The following is an 11,842-nucleotide window of genomic DNA, read 5'->3' on the forward strand; positions in this document are numbered from 1 at the left end:
ATATTGTTTTCTATAACAGATATTTGTGATATCAGAAAACATGAAATAGTAGGCCAGGTTCAGGTGTTAGCAACTTCCATGAATTAGGCTTCCATTTTTATTCAAGCTAGTGCAAAGAGAGGTTTCAACAAAAACTTGCAAATTGAACCTATATTCGTTCGAAACATAGGAAACTATTTGGTAAGGTAATATACGAGTGTGTAATGCACGGTGGCCCTTTAAGAGTGTAAATACGGCTTTTAATTGAGCATTAAAAACAAACAGTGGCACGTTGTCGTTCAATGAAAGCGAGCTAGCCGTTAGCGTGTAGCCGCGCTGGCTAAACTCGCCGGCCCGTCTTCGCGGGGCTTTTTTTTTTTTTTTTTTTTGCTCCAACGGCGGTTTTAAAACAACAAAAAGGACAGCGCTTGTGCTGGTGGCGTGTGTGTAGGAGGGGTGCGGAGGGGGGGAATTAACGTTAACGCGACCGCCCCCTTGGCCAACGGATCCTTGCAACGGTTGCGTTTGGCTGGGCTCCTTCGCCACAGTCATGTGATTGTAACGTAAAACCCCCTAACCGGAAAACAACCGACGACCCTCTCCGCCGCCGAACGAGCAGCCTACAAAGCTGCTGGGAGCCCGGAGAGGACGGACGTGTCCCCTGCCCGGTGACAAACAACCACAAAAACATTCGGCGGTGGCGTCACGGCGACGACAATTTAGACGCACGAGCAGCGGCTAAGGTAACGGCTCGGCGACACGCGAACACACTCGCCGTTATTTTGTTCTTATTTGTGTGCGTTGGCCATACGGAGAAGTTCGCGGTCGCTAGCAACCCCCATCCCCCCTCGCGTACGTCCGTGCGCGCGCCCCTTTCCGTACGTGGATGTGTGCGTGCGAGCTGCGCGTGCACGCACGTCCGTTTCTCGGGCTAGCTAAGAGTAAACCGGGAGGCGGTGGCAGGCACGACGACGGTCCTTGTCGCGTCTCTCTTCAGCGTGTCTCATCGGCTTTTCGGCTTCTCCTTACCTTTCCGTCCTCTTTTTTTATTATTATTATTTTTATTTATTATTATTATTTTTAAACACGTTTACACCCCTCACCTGCTGCCCACACACTCGACGAATGTTGTCGGTGGGGAGAAGTTTAAAAGTCGGACGGAAGTGAGCGCTCCACGTGTCTGCCTCCCAGCAGGGGCGGCGCTAAATCGCATGGAAACAATTGTTTTACTAAGCCGACTGGAGTCCAGTCTGAACTGACTGTATTTGGGGAATCGCGAATTCTAATTGAACGATCTGGCGGGTTAAAAAAATAAAATAAAACATTTGAGGGATTAAATTATAGCAGCACAGTAGAGTGGAGTTTGCAGGTTTGCCCTGTGCGATCAGAAGTTTCGGGGTGCTGAGCTCCCGACCAGGCAAGATAAATTCCACGATTTTGTACACTTGATCACAATTTTCATTCCCACATACATGAAAGAGAAGCATAGAACTTTTGTGGGAAGTCTTCTAAGGATTTAAATGTTGAGCCACAACAAAAGAGGGATGGATTGGATTTATAAACCAAATATTAATGTCATTTATTAATTCTTGAGAAAAGACAACTCATTTTGATACAGCAGCACCGAGGTGCTCATTACATACGATATGCATTTTTTCCTCGGGTAGACAATCCCCCTATAGTGAGCATTCACAGTAACAAAAATGGACCTTGGACTTATTTTTTGGGACTGTTATATGAACTACAATATGCGAAAATTGACTTTGGTGAATACTTTGAATACTAATATATAAAATCCTCCAACTCTGTCTGTCTTGGCTTTCATATTAACATGAATCTGTCATCTTTATTTTCAAAATATGTCAAAAACACACAAGGAATTTTTCTCTGGTAGTTGTAGCCGCTCTAGTATGACAATTTTGACAAAAAATACTTTTGAGACATAAAAACATTAAAACACACAACCGAGAGTCACTGAGCAATGAAAGGTTACCGGTAATGCCTATGATAATATAGAAATGGGATGGATGGCTTAAATTATTATATATTATAAAAATAACTTTTGTTTTTAATACGTGTTTCTGTGTCTGTGGAAAACTTAAAATTAAATGCAGTGGTGCCTTGAAATACAAGTTTAATATGTTCCACGACCATGCTCATAATTCAAGACACACATATCTCAAGTCATATTTAACCATTGTAATTAATAGAAATGCCATTCCTGCAGTCTACTGTAAAACAACAAAGAATGTTGTAGTGTATTTGAATGAGAAAAAAACCACTTATTACTGTACTTCATAAAAATGAAAACAGTTGTGACATCACAGAATTAAACAGTTTTTGTCACTCTGCATCAATTGAATGGCCATTGTGCTGCGCCTTCTGGTGTGCCCATCTTGGCCACCTGGGGGCAGTATAAGACAGACAGACTGATAGATATACTGTTCATTGAGATGTTTCAACTCCCCTCCTGGCTCATCAGTACGGCACGAATATTAGTCATTCTTTGCACAGGATAAAGAATATGACTGTTAATACTGTTATTGTTTGTCTACATGTGTTGCTGAACTGTTTATGTTCAATCCATCGCATAAACGGTTAAAAGACCACAATATAGATTTTTGGTGGTGGGCATTATATTCAAGAGCGTATTATACACGAGAAATTACCCAGTATTACATATGGAGTAGTTGTCTGTAAGTTTGACTGTGATTTCTGTGCACTGCATCTTTGCATTGTTTCTGCTACGCTTACACCGCGCAGCCCCATTCTCCCGAAACACGGCGGCGTGGGATTCATGTCTTGCCAAGTTTTCTCATGGTATATTGTGTCTGTGACATGCTAGGTGGGGATGGGCTGCTGAGTCCCAGAGACTCAAATGCAGACTACAGTTCGGCCCACGATGCCTTTATGTTCCCTCCTGACTTGACACATTGTGATGGGGACCCTCATGTTTCTCGCTTTCTGATCACGGTCTAACATGTTTTTCACGTTTCGTCAAGGCTTTTTTTTACAAATGAAACTGGGATGTCAGGCAGGTTTGTAGCATGTTTGTGGCCACGGCAGACTGGAATTAAGCTCCCTGTCGTGGCCCGGGTTTATACCCTCTTAGACCGTAGTAGAATGCCACACGCTTGACCTGTACCTAATCACACGCCTGGAGGCACTGTGATTGAACTCGCCGAAACGGCTACTGTACACTAGCTTGCCGTTAGAGCAGTGACAAAACTTAATGACTGGGAAATGGTTTTGTTGCTCTCACCATGTTTTACTATGGCTAACTAAGTTTCTCATCTGCACTGTGACTGCTGCGGGAAATTTATTTCACAGTTTAGTGTCACATAGCTCACCCTTGTGTAGCTGGTGAGGTGTCAGCCAACTGGGGAAGACTCCAGTCAAGCTCAAAAGACTCTATTAATGTTCGTTGTGTCAAAAAGATCCTTTTTAAAATGATATTTTTTAAACCCCCATAAACAAACACTTGGCCACGGTGGCAAGCAAACCCCCCATTTAAAGGGGAGGGGAGCGACCTGAGGGTAGCAGCACAGCACTCTGGGCGTGCGACCATCTGGTGGAGGCAGATGGCGAGATGGGATGTTGTGTACAATAAGTCGCCGGTTTATAATGATTACCTAATGCCGTCTAATTCAACAGTACAGTAAATAATCAATTGTGATCAATGTTGTTTTCCTGTTGTCTGAAAGGCTGCAAAAACAACAACTGAAGTATGCGCATGGCAGGCCAGTGAGTGGCAGTAGCTCTACTACTACTACCACCCCTGATACTGCTTTTACTACTACTGCTGGTACTTCAACTTCGGCCGCTACAACTTCAACCACTGCTTTTGCTACTACTGCCAGTCTGCCACTACTACTTCTACTACTACTACTGCTGCTGCGACTACTACTTTGGCTACTATTTCCACTACTACTACTACTACTGCCTATTGCTACTAGTGCCACTACCTCATCTGCTACTACCACTACTGCTGCTACTACTACTTGTACTACTATAACTACTACTACTGCTGCTGATGATACAACTGCTACTACTGCAACTTTTACTACTACTGCATCTGCTACTGCTAATGGTATTACTACAATGTTGTGTTTTAAAACAATTCCACCCTGATTCTAAGTTTCAGTTGCCACTGTAAAGTAAATATGTCCAAAACAATTGTTTCTTTGGCAAAAAACAAGCATTTGTGTGAAAATATGGTTGATGTGAAACGTAGATACTTTTCGCGAAAGGCTACATTGATGATATCTGTAGCCATCTGATATCTGTAGTGTCCAACATGGTGGGAACACAGTTTTACACTAAAGGTTATCATCCATCTCGCTTTGCCTTTCTGTATGGAGAAAGTGCTGGGCCGCCATCCTTCATCCTTCCCAGCGAGAAGGGTGGGTGGGGGAAATGGGGGGGGGGGGGGGGGGGGGAGGTATAACCAGTTCTGCACCAGGAATGCGGGCCACCGCCCTGATCATGTGATGGCCCCAAGCCGCCCCAGTCCTCCAGTGACCTCTGGGGGTCGACGACAACTTGTCCCGATTGGTCAGCAGGATAAGTCGCGCTCTTGCATGTCCCCTGAGATTGACTTCCGGCAACCCAGAGTCTTGATTGCATAAACAGAGTCGTGCATGTGCAAACTTCTTTGGACTGAGAGGCTTGGTTAGTTGGTCCCCTCTAAAGTTAGTGGTACTCTTCCTGACCATGGAAAATGGTGACATACCCAAATAACGTGTACTTACAACCCCAATTCCAATAAAGTTGGGACATTGTGTTAAACATAAATAAAAACAGAATACAATGATTTGCAAATCATGTTCAACCTATATTTAAGTGAATACACTACAAAGACAAAACATTTAATGTTCAAACTGATAAACTTTGTTTTTAGCAAATAATCACTAACTTAGAATTTTATGGCTGCAACACGTTCCAAAAAAGCTGGGACAGGTGGAAAAAAAGACTGAGAAAGTTGAGGAAGGCTCATCAAACACCTGTTTGGAACATCCCACAGGTGAACAGGCTAATTGGGAACAGGTGGGTGCCATGATTGGGTATAAAAGGAGCTTCCCTGAATTGCTCAGTCATTCACAAGCAAAGATGGGGCGAGGTTCACCTCTTTGTGAAGAAGTGCGTGAGAAAATAGTCGAACAGTTTAAGGAAATTGTTCCTCAACGTACAATTGCAAGGAATTTAGGGGTTACATCATTTACGGTCCAGAATATCATCAAAAAGTTCAGAGAATCTGGAGAAAATCACTGCATGTAAGCGGCAAGGCCGAAAACCAACATTGAATGCCCGTGACCTTCGATCCCTCTGGTGGTACGGCATCAAAAACAGACATCAATGTGTAAAGGATATCATCACATGGGCTCAGGAACACTTCAGAAAACCAATGTCAGTAAATACAGTCGCTACATCCGAAAGTGCAACTTAAAACTCTACTATGCAAAACAAAAGCCATTTATCAACAAAACCCATAAACGCCGCCGGCTTCTCTGGGCCCGAGCTCATCTAAGATGGACTGATGCAAAGTGGAAAAGTGTTCTGTGGTCCGACAAGTCCACATTTCAAATTGTTTTTGGAAATTGTGGACGTCGTGTCTTACGGGACAAAGAGGAAAAGAACCATCCGGACTGTTATGGACGCAAAGTTCAAAAGCCAGCATCTGTGATGTTACAGCGCTGTGTTAGTGCCAATGGCATTGGTAACGTACACATCTGTGAAGGCACCATTAATGCTGAAAGGTACATACGGGTTTTGGAGAAACATATGCTGCCATCCAAGCAACGTCTTTTTCATGGACGCCCCTGCTTATTTCAGCAAGACAATGCCAAACCACATTCTGCACGTGTTACAACAGCGTGGATTTGTAGTAAAAGAGTGCGGGTATTAGACTGGCCTGCCAGCAGTCCAGACCTGTCTCCCATTGAAAATGTGTGGCCCATTATGAAGCGTAAAATACGACAAAGGAGACCCCGGACTGTTGAACAGCTGAAGCTGTACATCAAGCAAGAATAGGAAAGAATTCCACCTTCAAAGCTTCAACAATTAGTGTCCTCAGTTTCCAAACGTTTATTGAATGTTGTTAAAAGAAAAGGTGAACGGTAAACATGACCCTGTCCCAGCTTTTTTGGAACGTGTTGCAGACATAAAATTCTAAGTTAATGATTATTTGCTAAAAACAATAAAGTTTAGCAGTTTAAATCTTACATATCTTGTCTTTGTAGTGTATTCAATTAAATATAGGTTGAACATAATTTGCAAATCATTGTATTCTGTTTTTATATGTTTAAAACAACGTCCCAACTTCATTGGAATTGGGGTTGTACATGTCAGTCCAAAAACATGTTACAACACAGAAGTAACCAGACATGGGAAACATTAGAAAGACAAATTTAATCCTTTTTCATCCCTAAGCATTGAATAGTGCTTTTGGTTTTTATGTTATGTATATGTTTCTCAGGAACAGCAATAATGTTACTGGGCCAATTTGACCCAGGGCGTGTTTCATTATCCAATTGTCAGAAACCTAAAACATCTCTGACATGGTTGTTTTAAGTTCAGTTTCACACTGAAAAAATATGTAAACTCTTTTTCTGTTTCTTTCTTTTAACTTTTAAATGGGTCAATTTAAGCAGCTACATAACAGGAGGGCTCTGTCGAAGCGTCCTGGTGGGACAGGCGCTAGACCACACTGATCATATGAGAGACACTGCTCAGGAAATAAAATGTTCACAATGAGTTGACTGTTTTTGCAAAGCAGTTTTAATGCTCATTATAGAAGGAGTTTGCTTAGCTGCTACTCTCTGTTGTTAAGCTTCCAAGCCTTTAAAAGTCATCATCTCTGTGCGCCGTGCGGTTGCTGTCGCCTCCGGTCTCGTCGCAGACAGGAAACTGACTCGTGCATGTGTGCTTGTGTGTGCGTGCAGGTTGAAGAATGGAGTTGGCCAACCACGGTCTTATCCTGCTGCAGCAGCTCAACGCTCAGAGAGAGTTTGGCTTCCTGTGCGACTGCACTGTGGCCATCGGAGATGTGTTCTTCAAGGCCCACAAGGCTGTGCTCGCTGCCTTCTCAAACTACTTTAGAATGCTCTTCATTCACCAGGACAGGTACAGCACACAATATACACACACACCTGATCAACAGCAATAAACATAGTGTGGAATAGATACTGTGTGACAATTGCCTCAATAATTTTTCATATTGTATTTATAGATTTTTTTTATTATAATTCATTATTTAATAAAATACGCATTTGCTCAAGTGAATTGTTGATAAAATGGAGCAATTTTCATTTTACTCCTATTTTTACAATAAATTACATTATGTAGCGGGATAAATAGAAAATACAAATGAATAAATGCATTTGACCAATTAGTACATAACAATGGCTAAATTAATGTAGAAAATACATCAGCACATTGAATAATGTAAATGTTTGATATGATATACTTTCTGATACAGATACAACGCTACTTAACCTCAAAGTAAATTGTAGATCAGATGGTTGATTTGTGTTTTTTGACGTTTTGTCAACAAGAGCTCCGTATGAAAGTAGCTAATGACTGATGTTGTTTCAGTGACTGTGTGCGCCTGAAGGCGACAGACATCCAGCCTGACATATTCAGCTACCTGCTCAACCTGATGTATACCGGCAAGCTGGCCCCCCAGCTGATAGACCCCACGCGTCTGGAGCAGGGCGTGCGCTTCCTGCATGCCTACCCTCTGCTGCAGGAGGCCAGCCAGTCCGTTTACGCGCACCCCGAGCAGAGCATCAACCTCGCGACCTCCCTCTACGGCATCCAGATCGCCGACCAGCAGGCGGCGCTGTCGGGCAGCTTGCCGCTCTCCTCGCCCGTCGACATGGAGACGCTGGGCTCGGAGGCCCAGTACCCGTCCTTGGCGGCGGGGGCCAAGCCGGCCGCCTCCCCTCCGGAGGCGGAGGCGTCCACCAGCGGCGTCCAGCACGCCGCTGAGGAGACGGCGTCAGAGTCAACGAGCGTAGATGGAGGCACCTTTGCCAATGCCATTCTGCACGTGAAGCCCAGCATCATGAAGAGAAGCTCGTCCTTCCGGAAGCACTACTCCTGCCACCTGTGCAGGACTCGCTTCAACCAGAGGAGCCTGCTGAGGGAGCACCTCCTTCAGCACGCCCAGGCGATGGAGAACCATAACGTCCCCTCGCCCGTTATGGTCTCTGAACAGAGCGTGCTGGAGGCCGAGGGGCTCCTGAAGGGAAGCGGAGTCGCCGCCGTAGAGATAATCAGCGACAGCGAGCAGACGCACGCTTCTGGCAACAACTCTGACTCCCCCCGTGCCGAGGTGTCCACGTCCAGCTGGGGCGCGGGCGGCCCGAACTCCCAGGCGGACACGCCACCCCCCTCGGACATCGCCGACATTGACAACCTGGAGAACGGTGACCTGGACCGCGAGCTGAAGCGGCGGAAATACGAGTGCTGCACGTGCGGCCGCAAGTTCATCCAGAAGAGCCACTGGCGTGAGCACATGTATATCCACACAGGCAAGCCTTTTAAGTGCAGCGCCTGCGGCAAGAGCTTCTGCCGCGCCAACCAGGCCGCCCGCCACGTGTGCCTCAACCAGGGCACCGATGCCTACACGCTGGTGGACCGCCAGAGCATGGAGCTGTGCGCGGCCGGCGATGACAGCAGCCAAATGGAGGCAATGTTCCTGGCCACGTCCAAGCCGTACAAGTGTAACATTTGCGCCACCACCTTCTCCAGCCCCAACGAGGTCATCAAGCACCTGTGCTTCACACAGGGGGGCCTGGCGGGGCTCCAGGGGGGCGCCACCCTGATGCTCCCGCACGACGAGCTCTCCAAAGACGACGGCTCCGATCTGTCCAACTCGGGCACGCCACTTGAAGCCATCAAGGCCGAGGACATCCTGGTGGAGTAGCTGCCAAAACTGCCAATTTTTGTCCTAAATTATAACTCATGACTAAGCTATCAGATGTCAGTCAGTCAGTTGTTTTTGTTTTTGTGTGGGAGATCTAACCTTTTTGTGTTCCGTTCACATCGACTTGAATAGAACGAGGGGAAATAACCGCCATCATTTCTCATCTCCGCGCAAAGCCGTTTGACCATTTTCTTTCCCCGATATCCTACTAGTGCACTGAATTGTCCATGTACTAGTATGCTCTTTTTCTCCCAGAAGACAATGACTTGGGCGCACTAGTAGAATGACTGTCTTACGAATTACACTTTTTCCACTACTTTGACATTTTTACATACTTGCAAAATGCACTAGTGTACATCTGCGTGCTACCAGTACTACTAGTGAAGCGCTAGGTCAGGGTTCAACAACATGGTGCCCCGAGGCACCAGCTCACCCTCAAGGACCACAAGAGTCGGTGTTCTGAAACTAGCTAACCAGTAAACGCGTGAAATTTGTAGAAATAACGCATTGCATATTAATATTTATGTTTCCTACCTTGTTGATAATTATTGAAAGAAATAACAGGGGCTTAGTATTTATTATTAATAACAAAATTAAGGGTAATTTTAGCAAATCTGTTTTTTTTGTGTGTATCACACTGGTAGCCCTTCGCATGACTCAGTACCCAAGAAGTAGCTCTGTTTCGAAAAGGTTTGTGACCTTTTGCTAGATGTTACTGGTAGAATTTTATGTCACTCGTCATATTATCACGCAGATGTCAAGTAGTGCACAGTTTTCCCTCACAAGTAGCATGTAATTGTCCTACTTGTGCGCCGTTGTGGTTCTACTAGTGGGCAGAAATGTCAATACAATAGTGGAAAGCAGAAGTGGAAGAAAAAAAGTCACGAGTAAGTTCTACAAGTGCGCCCTAGTCATTCTGCGACTGCACGGAATTGTCTTACTAGTGAAGACCGCATACGAGTGCATAGACAATTCAGCACACTAGTAGGTCTATCGAATAAGTGCTCAAAAGACACGTCGCACCTCACTCGCGCTGTGGTGAGGACGTTTGCATTTTAACAGGAAGTAAGGGGCCCGACTTTCGGGGGGGGGGGGGGGGGGGGGGGGCGTTAGGCGTGTAGTTGTGAGGCCAATACATACAACCTAATAATGCTTTGCTGCAGGAAGATGCGTTAAAATTTAAGTTTAAGTCCACAAAGACACACGCCCGAGACAATCTCTGCTCTTGACGTCTTCCATTTTGTGTTCGGTGATCAGCAAAATTAAGTGAACACAATTTGCACATTGTTCACTTGTTACGGCATCCACCACTGGGAAGCACCCTTTACTTTCCACAACTAAGTTTGAACTAAGAAAAAGTAAAAGCATAAATGAAAACTTGAATTCACCCCTTTTCAAATAAATATTTCTAATTTTATACACAGTGGTATAATATACAGAGTCTATTGTGATAAAAAAAATTAGCTTTCCGAGTAGAAATGCATTTGATTTCGCAGATCCACATGTATTGGGGATGGGCGAGACAAATAGTTTTAACTTTAGCCTTAAATGAATTATGAATTTGTAATAATAGTAGTTACAGGCGGATAAGATAGCTGTTGGTCATGGGTTCCATCCGTAGGAAACATTTGCATTCCAATGAAAAGCATGTGACCATAGTTTTTTATTTTAATACCAAATTTTGTTCTTTGTCCTTTTTTGTTGTTTTTACCTGAATACAGCAAACATTTGTACACGTTCTTTTTTTTAAATTGCTAGTCAAGTAGTTTTTCTTTTTTTAAATCCAAAAACATTTTTATTTGTTTACAAACAAAAGTGGGTAGTTTTAAACTTTATCAGATTTAGTTTTTAATTTTTGTCATATTTATTTCCCTATTTTTATTACTAAATGTGTCAGTTTTATCCAAAACTTGATTTGGGGATATTAAAAAAAACGACAAAACTTGGAAGTACATGCTTTTCTTTGGATATTATGTTTTCCTCTATAGCTATTGTTCCACTAGCTGAACCCATGTTCTCCTCATCAAGAATAACATGTTTGTAATATTTGTTCTCCATAAAAGGTGCAAAGATCAAATGCGGTTGCATTGTGGCAGTTGCCCCAGTTTTGTGGCTAGATGGGGCTGTTTGACTGCGCTGCAGTGCACCAACCTGAGGACAGTCTGTGTTACTCACAGGAACATCATTGCGAATATTTTTTTTTTTTTTTTTTAAAGAGTCATTCACTGCTCAGTGAGTGTGTGTGTCTGTGTACATGATGTGACTATCTCAGGAAGATGACAAAGTTTGGCACCGTCCTGTATATATATATATATATATACACATATATATATGTGTGTGTGTGTGTGTCTCCCATGATGTCATGGAGACATGGGACGAGTCCATCCCATAATACTTGAGTAACACATGCTGATGTTCCCTCTCAAAGCTCGTCTGACATCTACTGTGATCGATATGTGCTCTCAGGAATGTGACTCTTTTTTTTTCCCTCCTTTCCTCTCTCAATAGCTTTTTTTTTTCTTTTAAAGTGAAGATCAAACAATAAAATTTCTTTTGATAATACTGACTTTTTTGAATTGTACTTTTGGGAATATGTTGTAAAATGATTCTCCTTAGATCTAGAACAGTCATCTTGACTTTTGTTTTTTTGGATTTCTTTTGTTTAGGCGCAAAATTAATTTGAACAAAATAAATCCAAAAACCTATGATCATCCAAATTACATCAGTGACTTGAACACTGTTTTGGTGTGTCTACAAGATTGTGAAGTAAGACTAAAAATAAAATAAAAAATCAGTTATTGTATATGTTCATCTTAACCAATTGAAAGAAATTGATTTATCTGGTGAAGATCTCAATTCAATAATCAAGCAACTTTTACTCCTTTTATTTTGGCAATCAGGTGGTTAGTTTGACAGTTAATCAATAAGCTTAAT

At 43.5% G+C, this 11,842-nt stretch overlaps 1 protein-coding gene across 1 annotated transcript; it reads left to right on the forward strand.

Moving 5' to 3' along the window:
* The first annotated feature begins 448 nt into the window (after positions 1–448).
* On the forward strand, positions 449–11,470 carry zbtb2b (zinc finger and BTB domain containing 2b). The gene is made up of 3 exons (XM_061753546.1): positions 449–722; positions 6,921–7,101; positions 7,573–11,470. The coding sequence occupies exons 2-3, from the start codon at positions 6,929–6,931 to the stop codon at positions 8,906–8,908; spliced, it is 1,509 nt and encodes a 502-aa protein (XP_061609530.1). The 5' UTR covers positions 449–722; positions 6,921–6,928; the 3' UTR covers positions 8,909–11,470.
* The last annotated feature ends 372 nt before the right edge of the window (positions 11,471–11,842 follow it).

Source organism: Phyllopteryx taeniolatus, chromosome 18 (assembly GCF_024500385.1).
Source record: "Phyllopteryx taeniolatus isolate TA_2022b chromosome 18, UOR_Ptae_1.2, whole genome shotgun sequence".
Taxonomy (NCBI): Eukaryota; Metazoa; Chordata; class Actinopteri; order Syngnathiformes; family Syngnathidae; genus Phyllopteryx; species Phyllopteryx taeniolatus.

Coding starts and splice junctions, on each gene's coding strand:
- zbtb2b (XM_061753546.1), top strand. CDS start 6,929: ATGGAGTTGGCCAACCACGGTCTTATCCTGCTGCAGCAGCTCAACGCT. Junction 7,102..7,572: donor CTCTTCATTCACCAGGACAG/GTACAGCACACA, acceptor ATGTTGTTTCAG/TGACTGTGTGCGCCTGAAGG.